We start from the raw sequence: 19,436 nt of genomic DNA on the forward strand, positions 1-19,436 counted from the left end.
GACAGAATGGATGGGATCTTACACCGTTGTCTGAGAACAGGGCACTGAGGGTGGACTTGGAGCTGAGAGTACTAAATGAACGGCCCCTTGGGGTTATCATGGAACAACCACAGGTTCGCTGTATAAGAGCCATTCAGATCGGCCCCACTTCCTCCAAGAATGGAACCAAATTATACTCTCTGAATCTCTCTTGGTGCCACACAATCAAAGGTTACACTCATTTCGAGGTAGAGATTGGTTTCTAATTGGATAATAACCAGTGCCCTTTGATACCTTTTCTTATATGTTGTTTACCTTACTGGATTCATGTATTTTGAATGACATTTAGTTTTTTTCCATTTTTTATGTACCCACTTCTGTCAGTCTTTACAGCCATGCTAAAAACACTTTGTTGTCTTTCTCTGTGTGACTTATTTCACCTAGCTTCCAATTAGACAATAAATTTCACATTAAAAAAATAAAAATAAATAAAAAAATTAAAAAAACACTTTGATGCAAAACATAAAATGTTACATAAGAAAACCAAAAATTAAAATCAACAGATATTTGTGTAGGTCAAATGGCTAGTTATTGCCAGATTTCAAGACAAACGTGAGTAATCAGATAATGATTCACAGATATTCCTACCCTAATTCAATTATAACAGGGAAAGAAATTAAACTCGGTTATTACTTGCAAAATAAATTCATATTTCATATGCATTTATATCTGTGAAGATAGACATATTCTTTGTATTCTCTCTACGTATTCCCTACACTCTTCTAGAAAAAATATGTGAATATTCAAAAGGAAATGAATATAATTGTTTATGGTAGCTGTAACTAATCGCTAAAGTTGTGTTTCATACAACCCAAAATTGCAATGACATTGAAAATTCAGGATCTAATATTCATTCACCTGTTTGTGGTTTGGCTCTGTTAGGGTTGATCAAGTCTGGGCATTACGGACTTGACTCTAGACTACATACAGATGCAGCTCAGGTCCTGGTATATGATCTTGCATAGCAGAGATAGCAACTGGCAGAAATGTGTTTCTCAGTGCCTGGTCTCTGAACTCATAACCTATCACATTCCCACACACGTTATATTGTGAAACAAGTCACGGGGGCAAACTCATCATTTGTTGTCTGTAAACTACACTCTTTCACAGTGGTCAGAGGGAAGAAATGTAGATTCACTGAAAGTAACCTAATCTACCATTATAGCCATAGGAATTTTTTTTAATAATACTTATTTTAATAATAAGTTAATAATAATATAAATAAATAATAATAAATAATAATAATAAATAATAATAAATAAAAAATAATAATATTTTTTTAATAATACTTTTTTAATAATACTTTACAAACTTTCCTTTACATAACTGCTCTGGCTGTTTTCTCTGCTGGAATATATGATGGAAATAGTATCTTATTCATATTTACTTGAAGAGTATTTGAACAGTACCTCTTGACACAAGTAGTCACTAGATTTCAGTGGTTTTGGCTTAAGAAATTGATGCTTTTGCATCATCACCTGTGACATGATGGTCTTAATTGTAGCAACTTCATAGGGCTGTTCTGAGGAATAAATAATAATAAATGATATAAAGCCTACAGATCCTTAAAGTAAACTCCAAGCACATGACATTCTTGCTGTCTGTGATCTCTTCATATTTTGCTTTTGCCAATGTCCAATAAAGGCCATTTTCCATAAAACCAAAGCCCTATAACTGTCTTCTTCCTTTCACCCAGTGAAATAGTCAGGCATTAGAAATGCTACCTGGCAACCATTTTGATCATATATCAAAGAAATTTGCATTTAAAAAAGGGGAGAATTCAACGCACATCATGTGTGGACACTAGAGTAATTTTTTCTGTGTCTGTGTTTCGTGTTTTGAATTCAAGGTGCAATTACTGTGCCTTCCCTTAATGCTCAAGAACCCCAGTCTCCTCACAAAGTGTGCTATTAGGGCATCTGTATAGGCTGTGTCTTTTGGAATTGAAGAATACACAGGGGACTGTCGAGCTGTGACAAGATAGCCTGTTTGAATTCTAGATTTGGGGATCCTACAGGGTCCAGGGTGAAGAAGGGACTGAAATGCCCTATCTCTTCCAATGTTGGAATATCCCATCTACACATATGCATCTGTTACCATAAAGAATGGAGAAAAGTGAGAGATGCTGCTAAATGCATTCTGATGTAGAACACCTACCATTTCTCCCCGAGTATATTTTACGTTTCTAAATACATACAAAAAACAGTGCAAAAATCATTACCTATACCCATAAGAAGGCATGTGTCACCACTGTCCTGTCTCTCTAGTGAGTGGGAGATTATACATGCTGGTGGGATGCACCTGAGGCACAAATAATCAGCAATCCCACCACAGAGACTTTGGTATCTTTATTCCAACAACTCAGGGTAACAAAGCAGAATGAATATGCAATATATTAGAGATCCATTGATTTGATATCCTGGCACTTTGCTGAATTCATGTATCAGTTCTAGCAGTTTTTGGGTGGGATTTTTTGGATTTCTCACAGAAAGTATCATTTCAGCTGAGAAGAGTGAAAGTCTAACTTCCTCTTTGCCTATTTGGACGATTTTACTTCTTTTTGCTGTCTGACTGCTGAAGCTAGGACTTCCAACACTATAGTGAATGACAATGGTGACCGTGGAGATCGTTGTCGTTCTCCCTGACCTTAGGGGAAAAGGTCTCAGTTTTTCCCACATTGACAACATTGTTAGCTGTGGGTCTTTCGAATATGGCCTTTACAATTTTCAGTTATGTTCCTTCTATCCCTATATTTTTGAGGGCTTATATCAAGAATGGGAGCTACATTTTGTGAAAGGTTTTTTTTCTGCATCTATGGGAGGATCTTGCAGTTCTTATCCTTTCTTTTATTAATGTGATGTAAAATATTGATTGACTTGCAGTATTGAACTAGACCTGCATCCAGGAATCAATCCCAGTTGATCAGGGTGAATAATTCTTTTAATGTATTGCTGGATCCAATTTGCTAGTATTTCTTTGAGAGTTTTTGCATCCATGTTCACTAAGGAAATTGGTTGGGATTTCTTTGTTTTAGAGGGGTCTTTGGTTTTGGAATCAAAGTAATGTTGGCCTTGTAGAATGAGTTTGGAAGTTTCCCTTTCATTTCTATTTTTTGGAACAGATTCAAAAGAATAAGGGTTAACTCCTCTTTAATGTTTTGCAGAATTCCCCTGGACAAGGAGCCAGTCCTGGAACCTTGTCTGTGGGAGATTTTTGATTACTGAAGCAATTCCTTTCCTGCTTATGGGTCTGTTCAAAATTTTCATTTCTTCCTGTTTCAGTTTTAGTAGTTTAACTATTTCTAGGACATTTGTCCATTTCTTCTAGATTGTCCAATTTGTTTGCATATAATTGCTCATAATATTCTCTTATTATTGTTTGTATTTCTGTGGTGTTGGTGGTAATATCTCCTCTTCCAGTTGTGATTTTATTTGGGTTCTTTCCGTGTTTCTTTTTGACCAGTCTGGCTACGGGGTTATCAATTTTGGTAATCCTTCAAAGAACAATTTCCTGCTTTCCTTGATCTGTTCTTTTTTTTAATGTAAATATCATGGATTTCTGCTCTAATCTTTTTTATTTCCCCTCTCCCACTGCTTTTGGACTTTATTTGCTGTCCTTTATCCAGCCTTTTTAGGTGTAACTTTAGGTTGTGTATTTAAGACCTTTCTTCCTCCTTCAGGAAGGCCTGGATTGTTATGTACTTCCTTCTTATAACCATTGTTGCATCGCAGAGGTTTTGGAATATCTTGTTTTCATTTTCATTGTCTTCCATGTACTTTTTTGTTTCCTCTTTAATTTCGTGGAGAACCCATCCATATTTTAGTAGGATGTTCTTTAATCTCCAAGTATGTATGGTCTTGTCAAAGTTTTTCTTATGATCGATTTCAAGTTTCCTAGTGTTGTGGTCTGAAAATATGCACAGTATGATCTCAATGTTTTTGTACTTGTTGAGGGCTGACTAGTGACCCAGGCTGCGATCTATTCTGGAGAATGTTCCATGTGTACTCGAGAAGAATGTGTGTTCTGCTACTTTAGGATGAAATGTTCTGAATGTATCTGTTAAGTCCATCTGGTCCAGCGTGTCATTCAAAGCCAGTGTTTCCTTGTTGATTTTCTGCTTACGTGATTTGTTTATTACTGTAAGATGTGGGTGTTGAAGTCCCCTACTCTTATGGTATTATCGCCAATGAAATTTATGTTTGTAATTAATTGATTTATATATTTGGGTGCTTCCACATTGGGGGAATATGCATTTACAATTGTTAGATCTTCTTGGTGGATAGACCCCTTTAATAATGGTTTAATGCCCTTCAACTCTTGTTACAGACTTTATTTTTAAATCTAGTTTGTCTGATGTAAGTCGGCTACTCCTGGCTTCTTTTGATGACCATTAGCGTGATAGATGCTTCTCCAGCCCCTTATTTTAATCTGTAGATGACTTTAGGTCTAAAATGAGTCTCTTGTAAGAAGCATATTCCTTGTTTTCTTATCCATTCTGATACCCTATGTCTTGTGATTGGAGCATTTAGTCCTTATCCACTTAGAGTGAGTACTGAAAGATATGAATTTAGTACCATTGTGTTACTTCTAGAGTTGATGGTGCTGGTGATGTTCTCTGGTCCTTTCTAGTCTTTGTTGCTTTTGGTCTTTTTTGTTTTGTTTTTGTCTTTTCTCCACTCAAAGAGTCCCGCTTAAAATTTCATGCAGGGTTGGTTTAGTTGTCATGAACTCTTTTATTTTTTGTGTCTCTGGGAAACTCTTTATCACTCCTTCTATTTTGAATGACAGTCTTGCTGGATAAAGAAGTCTTGACTGCATATTTTTCTTATTCACCACGTTAAATACATCCCATCAGTCCTTCTGGGTCTGCAGACTTTATGTGGATACATCAGCTGCAAACTTGATATGTCTTCCCTGATAGGGTAAGGACTTTTTTCCCTTGCTGCTTTCACAATTCTTTCCTTGTCAGTGTATTTCGTGAAATTTACTAAGATATGCCTTGGTGATGTTCAGTTTTTGTGGAATCTAATGGGAGGTCTCTGTGCTTCCTGGATTTTGACAACTGTGTCCTTCCCAGATTAGCAAAGTGTTCTGGTATGTTGCTCATCTAAACTTTCTGCCCCTTTCTCTCTCTCTTCATGTTTTGGGACTCTTCTGTTTTGGATGTTATTCCTTTTTACTAAGTCACTGAGCTCTCCAAGTCTTGTATCCTGCTCATTGCCTTTGTTCTCTCTTTCTTCTGCTTCCTTATCCTCCATAATTTTATCTTCTATGTCACTGATTCGCTTCACTGCCTTACGCAGACTTGCCATCGTGGCATGCATTCATTTTGAATCGCGGTTGTAGCATTTTTACTATCAGCCTGACTAGGATTTATTTCTATCTCTGCAGAAAGGATTCTGAGATGTCTTCTATGCTTTTTCAACCCCAGCTAGTATTCACATTATCGTGGTTCTTAAATCTAGTTCAGACATCTTACTTTTGTGTGTGTTGACTAAGTCTGTGGCTGTCATATCTTCCTTTTGAGGTTAAGTACTTTGTTTTGTCACTTTGAAGGAAGAAAAAAATTAAGAAAATAAAAATTTAAAATTAAAATTTTAAAAGAAAACAAAAAGCCAAAGAAGGAAGCTAGATCCTAGGTGTGTTTTGATTTGCGTGTTGAAAAACATCTCGGTAGAATAGAGAGGAAAGGGAAAGGAAAGGAGAAAAAGTAAGAAAAATTTTTAGAAATTAAAAAAAATATATAATAAAGTAGAATAAAATAAAATACAAAAACGATATAAAATAGGAACTTAAAAAATAAAAAAAAAACAAATTTAAAATAGAACTATTTTTTTTCTGTATCCAAGAAAAATAAAGAAAATAAAAGGGAAACAAATTTAAGCTATAACAGAAGCAACGAAAATGAGCAAATAAGTGAACCAGCAAACAGAATGATACCCGAATGAAGTGACATCCAGTGTCCCCTAGAACTGAAACGATGAAGCCTCCTCTATTTCATGCACTAAGCAGGTGGAGTGACTTGTGCTGGTCTTCTGGGGGGTGTGCTTGGAGGGCACAGTTGGGCAGGGTTGCTGTAATGGCTCCATTCTCCACTAGGTGGCAGTGCTTAGGTTACCGTGGTGGATCAGTGTATCACCCATGTGCATGTGTGGGAAAGGTGGAAATGGGTTCACCCAGTGTCATTCTTTGGCACAGGGACTTGTTCTCTCACTGCCCCACTAGCAAGCACCCCTCCTTGGCTGCAGACCTCCGCCCACTCTACACCTCTACCCTGTCCATGTCTAGCTGTCCACCTTCCAGGTGAAACCTCTCTCCAGAGTTTTATCTAAGACAGGGTTGTGTTTCAGAACCTCACGTTTCAGAGACCCCTTGCTTCAATCTGCACTGACTCTCTGGGGGAGGGTGTTGCTGAGCAATGGCCGGGTGCCGGCTTGCCTCAGAAAATGTTCATGTGATTGCACAGCGGCAGAGGTTCAAAGATTATGGGAAATCATAACACACAGCTAGCTCCAGATTTTTGTTGCACTCTGGCATCTTTGTCCCATTACCAGCAAATATAGCTCTTCTCTGAGGTCCTCTGGGACCTTTGCCCCCAGTGAAGCTATATGGCCCCTACCAAATGCACTCCAAGCAGGGGAACAGCTTCTCTCTGTAGAGCACATAGACCGTTCAGACAGCACTGCCTGCTCCTGGGGATTCGCCCCACTTCCTCACCAGAGCACCACCAGGCTCTGAGCTCTGAAACGACAGACTCCGCTTTACTGTTTATAGAAACCTGGCAGTACTGACTACCTCTCCTTTCCCCCTGTCAGTGCCTTTGGGGGACAGATTTCTTGTTCAGTCCCCTACGAGTATTTTCACTCTTTCTGTCTCTTTTTTCCAGCTACTTTCAGGGGGGAGTGCTTTTCTTGCAGGATCCCAATGCACCACATTCTCCCCCTTTCTTTCTCTCTGTCTTCTCTCCATGAAAATGGCTCCCTACTCTCTTCATCTTTTCTCCCCTCAGTTCACCTCTCTGCCCTGCATAACCGCCGACTTCTGTGCCTCAGGTTGTGCAGATTGTTGCATTAAGATCAATTTCCTAGGTGTTCTAAATGATCTGGTGCTTCTCTAGCTGCATTTTAGGGATGAGACAAACTCAGTCTCCATGCCATTCCAACACCTTAACTCCTCCCACCCATGAAGTAACTTTTAAAAGGTGATACTTTGTAAGTTTGAGAGCCAGGAGTAATTACAGAGTTGATGGGCTGCAGACCTCATTGACTGAAGTATGAAATTACATTTATGTGATTCCTTACCATTCCTCTAGAACTAAAGCTACTCTCACTGCCTTTGATATCATAGATCTTTCTAGAAGTTTGCACCAAGTGTGTCCTTCCATAAATGATCTACACTTTTATTTATCATTTCATACTTTCATATTTTTGCCATGAAATCAACATCCTTTTTCAGGTGCTAAATAAGTGCTTTTTAAAAATACTGGTTTTGTTGTTGTTGTTGTTGTTTTGTCTGTTTGTTTTCACCATTGTTCATGCTTTGGATAAGTTAATGTGTCACATAATGTTTTGCAACATATAAAATAGTCCTTTTAAAATTCAATGAATCTCAGAATTCCACAATTTTCAACATAAAATATCACTTGATAGCATTATGTTACTCTTTAGTAAAGAAATCTAAATCCCCTAAGAAAAGTCACTTGTTACAGGAAATTCCTATATGTGCTAAAACTAGTATTTCCTAATCTTACAGCACTCTATTTTTAACCAATAATGGATTTTCAATCGTCACAAAAAATGGTGCAACAGTATTTCTCTAATACAGCCTTTAATTTTAATCTGGCTATTCTAATAGTGTTCCAAGGTATCCCTGGAATCTGACCTTACATTAATGAGGTCAGTATTATCCTTGAATTATTTTCTTCTTCACTTATGTATTGTTACACTTTCCCAACCATTACTACAGTGTCAAACATTGTGTCACTGTAAAACCCTGTTATTCTGTCACGAAATACTTATTTAAGCTCTAAGGGAAGTGGAGCGAGATTTTACATTGTTCCACTTCAAATGAGCAGTATCCCTCACCCTGCACCCCACCCGGTGTCACTGTACTAGCAATGTCGTCAGCACATGACACACACTCTTGATCAAGACCTTCAGGGCAGTTCCATTCAGCACTGTGCCTGACACTACTCAGCGGCAGAGACGAACAACCCAAGACTAACGTGGGCAGAACTCAGTCAGGTTAAGGAGTCACAAAGACGACGAGTGAAACCTAAGAGCATGAATAGATCCATTTCAGTAACTGAGCAGGAAACGGCCCATGTGGAATTCAATCTTCAAGTTGCTTCTCAGGAGCTTCAAGGGACTGACAAGAACTATCTCTGCAAAGGTAAAACATTTAATGCAGACAGGTATATCTGTTTCGGGATGTGAAGTTGGGGTGCAGGGTTGTAGGGAAAGAGTAGGAAATGATCTCACGTAGTTTTCATTTGTGAGGATCAGAACTGGAAGTTGGAATATGGTAGTGTCCTTGAAGTCTGGGGACTCACTTTGCTCTGGTGTTACAATCCACACTGTTTGCCAACCTGTCATGGAGTAGTATGTTGACTGCCAATGCAATGGTATATTCTAAGTGAAGATTGCAATGGTAGATATAGGTTTGGTGTCCGAGTTTGTACATTTGATTCCCTGAAGGTTGTTGCTTCTCTTGTTTGTAAATTTCCTAAATGATTATTTCCATGCATCTTTTGTCAGTGTTTTCATTTCTCTTGTGTCCAGGGAGGTACATTGCTGAGGTTCTGGGAATCATCTGCCTTGTCTTGATGTCCACTGTGGTAAAAATAAACGTTATTCCCTGTAAGTCACTGTTTGAATGACTAATAGGGAGTTTTTCACGTTAATATCATCAGTTCTTTGAAATATTATATAACATATGGAATTGTATTATCCAATTTTAATGTACGCATTTCTAAATGTGGAATAGTTATTCTGAATTTATCTAAAGTAAAAATACCACACAATGTTTAAGGGAGTATTAAACACTTTTCAGAATTTTTATAACTTCAAGGCAAGTTATTTGAGAGACTTTATTGATAGATACAAATGAATTCTTGAGATTGGTTAAACCAAATACTGTAAGAGATGGTGAAGTTTGGTTCATTAAGCTTTTGAATTATTTCCCCCCCTCATGTTCACTACTTTATTAAATTTTTACTGGTAAAATCAATTTTATTGCAGCATTTTCTAATTCTAAATAATATACCAAATTTCAAACTAAGAAACTCAACTTATTGTGATCACTTAATTTCATGTTATATTTCTTGAAGATTACTTTAATGTTCAAGCTACTGAAGGACCAGAGCAGAACAAAACGTCCCTGGAAACAAAGATCCAGAAAGGTACAACATCCCTTGAAAATTCTGTTATTAGTTTAGTGTCTATCTAGCTCTATCTCCAAGTAGGCAAAGATGATAACAGATTCTTTTGGAAAAAGTGAATTAGAAAATCGTTTAATGAACTTTCAGAAATAATGATTCTAGGAGAGTATAACTTCTTAGGCAACAATATGAAGAAATACTCATTTAAAATCAGCGCACCCGTTGTTAACAATTGCCTCACATGTTCTCCTCCTATAACATGATAAAAGATAAGTCATTCCATAAAGATGTTCGTGTTCAGTGATTCTCAGGACATGTAGAGTTGGACATTGTTGTGGTTCCTTTATATGGGCATATAAATTAGGGGATGAAAGTCTGTCTCTTCTCTCACTGTGTGTGTGTATGTGTGTGTGTGTGTGTGTGTGTGTGTGTGTGTGTGTTGCTTTAATTTTACCAGCTTGTGAGGGTATATGAATATGTTACGTACATTTATGTGTATCCATATACAGTACGTAAATTTTCATTTTTTAATAGTGAAAGCTTTTTGGATATCTCATAATCTCTCTCCAGCATGTCTCTGTTGTCATTGTCTGAAAGAGTGGTTTACATATTCCAACAATTGCTATTACATTAGCACTGAGAGAAAATCATGGAAGGAGAGTTTGACGTCCTGTGCTTCTAAGAACTCTAACCTGCTCTACTATGATGATGAAGAGGACAAAGTAAGTTTTCAGATGTTTCCAGATTCTATTAAAAGCTTGTGAGTGACTATTACGCTTGTAGAGTTCATCCATAGTGACATATGTATTTGTAGTTTATTTATTTTAAAGTCTTTAATATTCCACATGTTGACTGTATGACACATTATTTATATTCTTATACCTTGAATGTACATTTGATAATTTCCAGTTCTTACTTTTCATAGAACCTTGTGTCTCTAGAAATTCTCTTTTTCCTGAAACAAACTTTACATTTAATTTGACAACATATCAAGGAAATTAGGCATTTGTGCAAATTGATTACAAAATATGTAGAATTACACAAATACCAATCACATCATGGGACAGAAGTTTACAGCCTTTACCAGGCCTGCCCATTTTCATTTTATGAGATATTTCTGCCTATTTGGGGGCTTTATACCAATGGAATCATTCAGTGTGCACTTTTACATGTGTCTCCTTTCTCTGTCAGATGGTATTTGTAATCCATGTATATTAACACATTTGTCTATAGTTTGTGAAATTTCAACCCTCTTATATGAATATGACATTTTCAAAACCATTCTCAGTAATTTAGTTACTTTTTATTATGTGGGTATTATGAATAATTGTGTTATTAAAAGTCTTTCCTATATCTTCCTCCACATATCATATTTATAATCCTTTATTATATATAACTACATCTTACAGAGCAGATTTATGTAATATAAATGTTATGGTTTTCATAATAAAATAACAACCTATAAATACAACATAATTATATTTATGTATAATTGTAATACACTTTCCTGTAAGCATTAGTCTGAAATTGTACAGTCATTGACATGTGGAAATTTCAATATATTAAATTTTCCGAACATCTTTTATTGTATTGTGTAAATATCCATTGTACCAACTAGTCTTTTGACCCAAATCTCAGTAGTCTCAGTAAAAGTAATTAATAATTTCTGATGGTTATACACAGTACCATTTTTCTGTGTTGTAAATCTTAAGGCCATTCTCTTTTGTGAGAAAGAGAAGTACTGGGCTGTGTCTCTTGCCCATTTCTCCAGGATGGTGCCTTTTTTTCACCTCTTAGAAGCCTTTGTCATATTTTAGATATGAGCTCTTTCTCGAGTTTTTAAGATGAAAATATTTGTGACATGCATTTTTACTCTCATAATGGAGTCTTTTAATGATCAGGATTGTATTTATTTACTTTTTGATATAATTTATTGTCAAGTTGGCTAACATACATTGTATAGAGTGTGCCCTTGGTTTTGGGGGTAGATTCCCATGATTGATTGCTTACATACAACCCCCCAGTGCTCATCCTAGCAAGTGCCTTCCTCAATGCCCATCACCCATTTTTCTCTCTCCCCCACCCCGATACCCACCCCTAGTTTGTTCTCTGGATTTAAGAGTCTCTTGTGAGTTGCCTCCCTCTCTCTCTGTTTGTAACTATTTTTCCCCCTTCCCTTCCACCTTGGCTTCTGTTAAGTTTCTCAACATCCAAGTATGAGTGGAAACATATGATATCTGTCCTTCTCTGAGTATTTCACTCAGCATAATACCTTAAGCCGCATAGTTTCTTTGGTCAATCTTCTTTTCTTTTCTATTTCCCCACTTCCTTCTTTATGTCCCTTTCTCTCCCTCTAGAATGATCAGAATTTTAATGTTACCATAGTCCTACTTAGCACTTGGTGTGTTACAATCATTACTATGGACCTATTTCAGAAGTTACTGATAGTTCATGAGTATTATTTCCTATATTATTTTCCTGGACTCACCTTTTTCTTTATTTCTTTGTCTTTTAACTTTTCATTATGTTTATGATCCAGTTAGAATTTATTTTTTGTGATGCTATATTTCTGATGCTGTGAGATAAAAGTGAAGGTTATAGTTTTCTACATCATTACCTCTGTGACAGAGCATCATTTAGAGCAAAGTAGGTCTCATCTTCATAAATAACTTTATATACATGAAGTTCTGTATGTACACATATGCTCTAATCTCCTTTATATACAAAATATGGATATTACATATCTTCATATAGATAATTACATATTCGCAGGTCACTGTCTATACAGTCTGTCACAACCCACAGCAGTTGGAGTAAAATGTAGGGACTTACTTGCCTTTATGGCCCCTTACCGTGTCCCAATTATACTGTGTCCTCATATTTCTCTAATTACTTTGAGAATCACATGGAATTTATAATTTTGCTCCAACTGATATTTTGCTTCAAATATCAAACAATTTAGAGAACACAGTGAAGGAAAGTCCATTATACCTATGAGAGTTTTATTCTTTCTTTTCTTCTCTCTTTCTTCCTGATGATTCAAGATGCCTTCTTTTGCCGTTTCTTCTCTTTAGGAGTTCCTTCAGAGTGGGTCTGGTGGTGATACATATTCTCAGTTTTTCTTTATCGAAGAATGTCTTGATTTCCCCTGCATGCCTGTTGATTTTTCTGGTGGATAGTCAATGGGTTTTATTATTTTTTTTTATCAAAAAACAATGTTTTCTTTTTGTTTTTGTTTTGTTTTGTTTTGTTTTTAGAATCACGCAGTTAGTGTCTACAACTTTTCTGTCTTGCTAGCAGCCATTTTTGTGTTATTTTGACTGGAGAGAAAAAACATTGTGGAGACTTGAGTGCGTACCTGTTGGTGTCTGTGGTTTGCTAGGCTCTCTGACACCAGTCTATGTGAGGTAGAGGGAAATTCCGGGGAGCTCACCACCATGCCATTCCTCGGGTCTCCGGTGCTGGGATCTGTCAGCTTTCTCATTACCTTTCTAAATCTTATGTCATCTTATGTATAATGCTCAGAGATTGTAGCTGTATTGGTGGGAGGACTAGGGAAAAGTCTATCCACTCTTTCTTTCCAGAACAGGAATCTTATCTGTGGTGGTTTTATTTTGAAAGCTCCTAAAGTTAATAGTGTTCAGCATCGTTTCCTGTACTCACTTGCCATCTATACATGGTGTTTGGTGAAGTATCTACTGAAAATTTTTGCTAATAATTTTACCTTTTTTCATTGTATTTTGAGCATTCTTTATGTACCCTGGTGGCAAGTCTTTTATTAGATGTTTGCTTTGTAAATGTTTCTTCACAAGTTTATGACTTTCTTATCTCTTCAAAGAGCAGATATTATCTTGATGAACTACATTTCATCAATTCTTCTTTTATAGATTATGCTTTTGACATTCTGTCTAAAAAATCTCTCACCAACTGTAGGTCATGCGTTTTTTATAAAACATTTGAACTTTTTTATGTGTGATCAATTTTGAGCACTTTAATGTAGTAAAAAGTATATAATCATTAATCATATTTGATAGTCCATTGTTTCCAGAACATGTGTTGAAAAGACTCTACTTTCTCCACTGAATGGCTTTGCATTTTGGTGGAATTGTGCATTTCGTATTGTGTGGGTACAAATGTTGCCTTTCTCATCTGTTTAATTAATGTCCTTATGTATTTTTGTGTCTGTTTTGTACTTGAAAGATCATCTTTTTTACTTTAAATGTTTATTAATTTATTTTGAGAGAGTGAGAATGCAAGCAGAGGGAGGGGCAGAAAGAGAGGGAGAGAGAGGCAGAGAATCCCAAGTAGGGTCCATGGTGTCAGCACAGAGCCTGACTTAGGGCTCCATCTCAGGAACCATGAGCAGTAATCAAGACTCAGAGGCATAAATGACTGATCTAGCCAGGTGCCCGCAAAATTGTCCTTTTTTAAACGGTGAATTTATTCAAGTTCACTTTCAGAGCTATGCTACCTATTCAGGATCGTTGCATGGATGTTTCCTATTCATTTATATCTTTCTAAAGGTTTTATGTAATGTTTATTATTTATTTATTTATTTTGTGTGAGAGAGAAAGTGCATGGGAGAGGGTCAGAGAGAGAGAGAGAGAGAGAGAGAGATGGAGACAGAATAACTTCCCAGCAGGTTCTGCTCTGTCAGTGCGGAACGCAATGCGGAGCTCAAACTCTAAACCCTGAATCATGACCTGAGCCCAAATCAAGAGTTGGACACTCAACCAATGAAGTGCCCAGGCACCCCGTTAGAAAGGTTTTTTAAAAATAAAAATAAATATTAGTTTTATCATTTACCTTCTGTATCACGGAAATCGCATCAATTGATCTTCTTTGCTAATGTGATAAATGAAGATTCTTTATGGCATTTCAAATGTAATTACAAATGGCACTACTTCAATAAATCTGCTTATCATTGTTCTGATATGTAATTTCCTTCTCTTTTTAGTATTCCCATCAAAATCTATATGACACATATTTTATTAGCCTCCTTTTCTGACCTTACAATGATTTCTTTTTGCTTTTTAAACTGGCATTACATTTTTCTTTATTCATAAACATCTAAATACTTTCTAAGTGAGTGTGAAAAGTTTTCTGAATTACAGACAAAATTGTATTAGAAATTTTATTAAAAAAATTTTTTTTTAACATTTATTTATTTTTGAGACAGAGAGAGACAGAGCGTGAACTGGGAAGGGGCAGAGAGAGAGGGAGATACAGTATTGGAAGCAGGTTCCAGGCTCTGAGATGTCAGCACAGAGCCCGATGGGGGGGGGTGGGGGCGGGGGGGTCTCGAACTCTCTCACGGCGAGATCGCGACCTGAGCCCAAGTTGAACGCTTAACAGACTGAGCCACCCAGGCGCCCCCTGTATTAGAAATTTTAAGACACTTCTGATATTTTTTTGTAGTTCTTTTGGTTCACACGGTGTATTTGGTAGGACTTTTTCCAATGTTCCCTCTAGTTTTAAATATATTTGCATTTCTTCATAATATTCTCCTTTGATACTTTTACTGTGGTACAAGGCACATACAGATGGGTCACATGGTACACGTGCCAACAGAGGGCCGAGTTTTCAGTGTCACACTACATGGAATGAGAAAATGAATATTACCAACACTGCAAAATGCCCCTATCAACTTCTTGTCTGCCTTTTGAAAACACTTTATAGAAATGGAATCATAGAGTATGCATATTTTATTTTTAGCATTTTCAGGCGAAGCCAAACTTGTGTGGTTCATCCATATGTAGCTGCATGAAGTTGTCAGTGGTCCACATCTCTTTGCTGTTCTGTTGTCCGATTGTCCTACGTTGCATTCGCCCATTCTATTGCGGATGCTCTTGGATATTTGGGTGTTGGTCATTTGGGGCTGCTTTGAGTTATTCTACTATACATCCTTCACAATCAGCTTTTAGCTAAATGTATGTGTGTCATTTCTTCCTTCTATAACCTTACCTGGCTCCTCTCTTATTGCTGCTTGAGAGGGAAGCAATTGAGATCGTGCATTGATAACATTCTTCCTTTGTGTGTGATTGACAAAGGTACCCATTGTCTGTAAACACTACTTTAGCTTCATCCTAAAAGCTTTGATGTATTCTCAGTTTATTATCATCCAGTACAAGGTAATTTCTCTCATCCAGGACAAGATACTTTCCAAGGTTTCATCTTTGAACTGTACATGTTTCAGAAGTCTCTCACTTTCCACATGTTAGGAAATTTCCCAGATTTCTTTCCATTGTTTCTTCTCATTTATTTCCTTGTCTTCAGAGGAAATACTTTGAATATTTCCATGCTTCTGTCCTTAAACTTTTTGATCCCTATGGATGACCTAGAATACTTTCTATATATGTCGGTTAAGTCAAGCTGGTTCCACTGTTTTGACAGTCTTCCACAGTCCTCCTGCTTTTGTGACAACCTGGTCTTACTGAAGGAAGAGATTTCAGTCTTCAGCTATACTCATTGAATTGTTTGTTTACCCTTCTAATTCTGTCAGTTTCTATTTCCTGTGTTTAAGGGTTCTGTTCTTAGGTAAATAATATATGTTTTTAATTGTTTGATCTTCCTCTTATATTGACAGGCTTAACATTTGGAAATGTTTCTTGTACTTTCTATTACTATTTCTTGTTTTAACAGCTGCTTTGATATTAGAACAGCCATTTCTGCTCACATCTTTGCTTACTGTTAGTAGGGTCTACTTTTTGTTATCCCTTTATTTTCACCTATTTGTGTCTTTGAATGTACAGTGTGTCTGTTACAGACAGCGTATAGGTGGATATTAGTCTTTTATTCAGGATGACACTTTCTATCTTATAATTGGAATATTTATTTAATTCACATGAGTATAATTACTGGGAAATTTGGATTTAAGTATCCCATTTGCTCTTTATTCTTTTTTTTTTTTTTTTTTTTTTAATTTTTTTTTTTTTAAATTTTTTTTTTTCAACATTTTTTATTTATTTTTGGGACAGAGAGAGACAGAGCATGAACGGGGGAGGGGCAGAGAGAGAGGGAGACACAGAATCGGAAACAGGCTCCAGGCTCCGAGCCATCAGCCCAGAGCCTGACGCGGGGCTCGAACTCACGGACCGCGAGATCGTGACCTGGCTGAAGTCGGACGCTTAACCGACTGCGCCACCCAGGCGCCCCCCATTTGCTCTTTATTCTATACTTATCTCTTGTTTGCCTCTTCCACATTACCTCATATCTTTTGTATTAAACACATGCTACATTAGTGTTGCATTTTACTTCCTCTATTGTTGTCTTTAGTATATTCTTAAGTTATTTCCTTAGCAATCGTTGTAGGTATTACAAATCTATCTTTTGTTTGTTTTTGTGGAGATGATATTGGCATCTAACATTGCATACATTTAATGCTGACAATATGTTCATTTGATAAATTTATGTTTTGCCATATGATTACTGTGGCCATGTTAGATAACACTTTTTCATGTCACATATTTATCATTTTTTGTAGTGTTGAGAGAAGCTAAGAATTCGTCTTAGCAACTTTGAAGTTGATAATACAGCAATGATGTCTGTAATCACTATGTTGTACATTACACCTCCAAAAATTATCTACTAGCTGTAAATTTGTATTCTTTTTTTTTAAATTTCAATGTTTATTTTTTGAGAAAGGGGGAGAGAGACAGACATGATTGGTGGAGGAGCAGAGAGAGGAGGGAGACACAAGACCTGAATCAGGCTCTAGGCTTTAAGCTGTCAACACAGACCCCGACGTGGGGCTCAAACTCAGAAACCATGAGATCATGACCTGAACTGAAGTCAGACGATTAACCAACTAAACCACCCAGGAGTCATGTAAATTTTATTCTTAAACATCTTCACAAACCACCAACCCACAGTCCCTGATAAACACATTCTAATCTTTGTTTTTACCAGTTCAGTCTATTAGATTTCATGCGAAAGACAATGCAGTATTTGTCTATTTCTGTGTGATTTTCGTCCCTTACCATAATGCCTTCAAGGTCCATCCATTTGTTACAAATGGCAAGATTTCTTTCTTTCTCCTGGTTAAATAATATTTCAGTGTGAGGATATGTGTGTGTCTGTGTGTTTGTACTTGTATATATATCACAATTTCTACAACTTATGCTGGTTCCCAGATACTCAGGCTCCTTCCATTTCTTGGCTATTGCACATAATGTTGCAATGAGCATGGGTGTACAGCTATACCTTTGAGATGCTGATCACTTACTTTGTTTATTTTGAAAAAAATTTTAATGTTTATTATTTTTGAGGTCTGGAGGGGCAGAGAGAGAGGGAGACACAGAATCTACAGGAAGCTATAGGCTCTGAGCTTTCAGCACAGAGCCTGATGTAGGGCTCATTCATATGAACAAGGAGATCATGACCTGAGCTGAAGTTGAACACTCAACCGAATGAGCCACCCAGGTGCCCCACTGATCACTCTCTGAAACACATATGTAAGAGTGACATGCTATTTTCCATTGTGGCAGAACCAATTTACATTTCCTTCAAAGGACTGGAGGAATTGCAATCCCAAAGAATTGCATTTCCCTGATTCTTGATATTGAACACCTTTCATGTACTTATTGGCCATTTGTATGTCTTCAGAAAAATGTACACTGAGGCACTTAGCCCATTTTTGACATTGGATTTCTCTCTTTGTTTTTATTCTGTTGTATGAGTTCTTTATATATATTGGATATTAGTCCCTTATCTGATATTGCTTTACAGATATTTTCTTCTCTTCTCACCGTGATCCCTCAACTATTTGATTCTTTCCTTTGCTGGGCACAAGGTCTCTAGTTTAATGCAGTCCCTCTTTTATTTTTTAGTTTCTTTTGCTGTGATTTTTATATCTTATCCCTGAAATCATTGCCTACACCAAAGTCAAGGGTCTTTTTCCTTTGGTCTATACCAGTGATTTTATATTTGTTATATATTTTAATGTCACCAATTTTTGTCTTTTTGTTTCAATTTAATGAAATCCAATTAGCATTTCTGTAGGGCATGTCTAATGTCTTCTGACACATGGCTTTAACAACCACCACTGGAGTCATGCTGCTGCTTTCCCCAGACTGCCATCTGTGGCGAAAGTTTGATGCACCATCTTCTCGGATGCCGGGAGGTCATTTGTTGTGGCTGTGGTGCTGGGGTCTCAGTTGTAGACATGTGTAGATATTCCACACAAACTGTACCTGTGTCTCAGGGGCTCACCATTGCGACTCTGGCTAGCAGAGGATTGTAGCAAGTACAGAGGCCCTGGATGACAAAATTCATTGGTGACTGGGGCCATGGGCAGTGTGTGGTAGTAGCATATGCTGGGGTCGGGGAGTCCAAGTTTCCACTCTGTCCCAAGTGGCAAGTCCAAGATAGCAGCAACATGATCCAGTGGTGGCTTGTGAAAGCCATGTGTCAGGACCCAGGGATCTGGACACAGACCTCTAGATTCTTGGTCTCCAATGACAGCTAAGGCTTTCAGTGGACGCTGAAAGTGTGTCTGGGGATGTAGCGGTATAGCAGCAGCAATGATGATTCAGAGCCCTACATTTGGACCGGAGAGAAGAGACTCAAGGCAGTGGTAACTTGGCCTACCAATGAAGGGTCAGAGCCTTGAGCTACCATAGGTGGAGAAAAGTCTTCAGGTGTTAGCCATGGCAGTTCAGTGTCTAGGCCTGGGAGGTTTTGGGTTTCCAAACAGCAAGAGCATCCTTGGCAATGAAGACACAGGGTATTAAATGGAACATGGTGAGTGGGGCTCAAGGCAGCAAATATCTGCACCCATAGTGGCAGTTAAGGCACATCTTAGGATCTGGGGTCAGGTTTCAGGAAACAGCCCCGGTAATGTGACACAATGCCCTAAGCTGGGACCAAGAGTGGGCAAAAATCAGACGCAGTTCTAGTCTTGTGTACACGACGTGCTATGGCCACCAATCCCTAAGAGCAGAATTGGAGCCCTTGAAGGCAAGTCTCATCATAGCAACACCTCCAGCCTCTGGGAGGAGGTGTAGAGGGCACACTCTGG

The 19,436-nt window shown here is 37.5% G+C and overlaps 1 protein-coding gene across 1 annotated transcript; it reads left to right on the forward strand.

Annotated features, from left to right (window-relative positions):
* Nucleotides 1-98: 98 nt before the first annotated feature.
* On the forward strand, nucleotides 99-12,597 carry LOC128775002 (NKG2-F type II integral membrane protein-like). The gene is made up of 6 exons (XM_053895351.1): nucleotides 99-227; nucleotides 8,226-8,430; nucleotides 8,820-8,897; nucleotides 9,386-9,439; nucleotides 9,989-10,140; nucleotides 12,493-12,597. Exons 1-6 carry the CDS (start codon nucleotides 99-101, stop codon nucleotides 12,595-12,597), a joined length of 723 nt encoding a protein of 240 aa, XP_053751326.1.
* The last annotated feature ends 6,839 nt before the right edge of the window (nucleotides 12,598-19,436 follow it).

Source organism: Panthera pardus, unplaced genomic scaffold (genome assembly GCF_024362965.1).
Source record: "Panthera pardus isolate Hobbes unplaced genomic scaffold, ASM2436296v1 HiC_scaffold_6, whole genome shotgun sequence".
Taxonomy (NCBI): domain Eukaryota; kingdom Metazoa; phylum Chordata; class Mammalia; order Carnivora; family Felidae; genus Panthera; species Panthera pardus.

Bases quoted from the DNA above. Each gene is read 5' to 3' on its own strand.
- LOC128775002 (XM_053895351.1), top strand. From the start codon at position 99: ATGGAACAACCACAGGTTCGCTGTATAAGAGCCATTCAGATCGGCCCC. The intron at 8,431-8,819 runs GTAAAACATTTA...TCTTGTGTCCAG, and splicing joins CAAGAACTATCTCTGCAAAG to GGAGGTACATTGCTGAGGTT. The intron at 9,440-9,988 runs GTACAACATCCC...ATCTCTCTCCAG, and splicing joins GGAAACAAAGATCCAGAAAG to CATGTCTCTGTTGTCATTGT.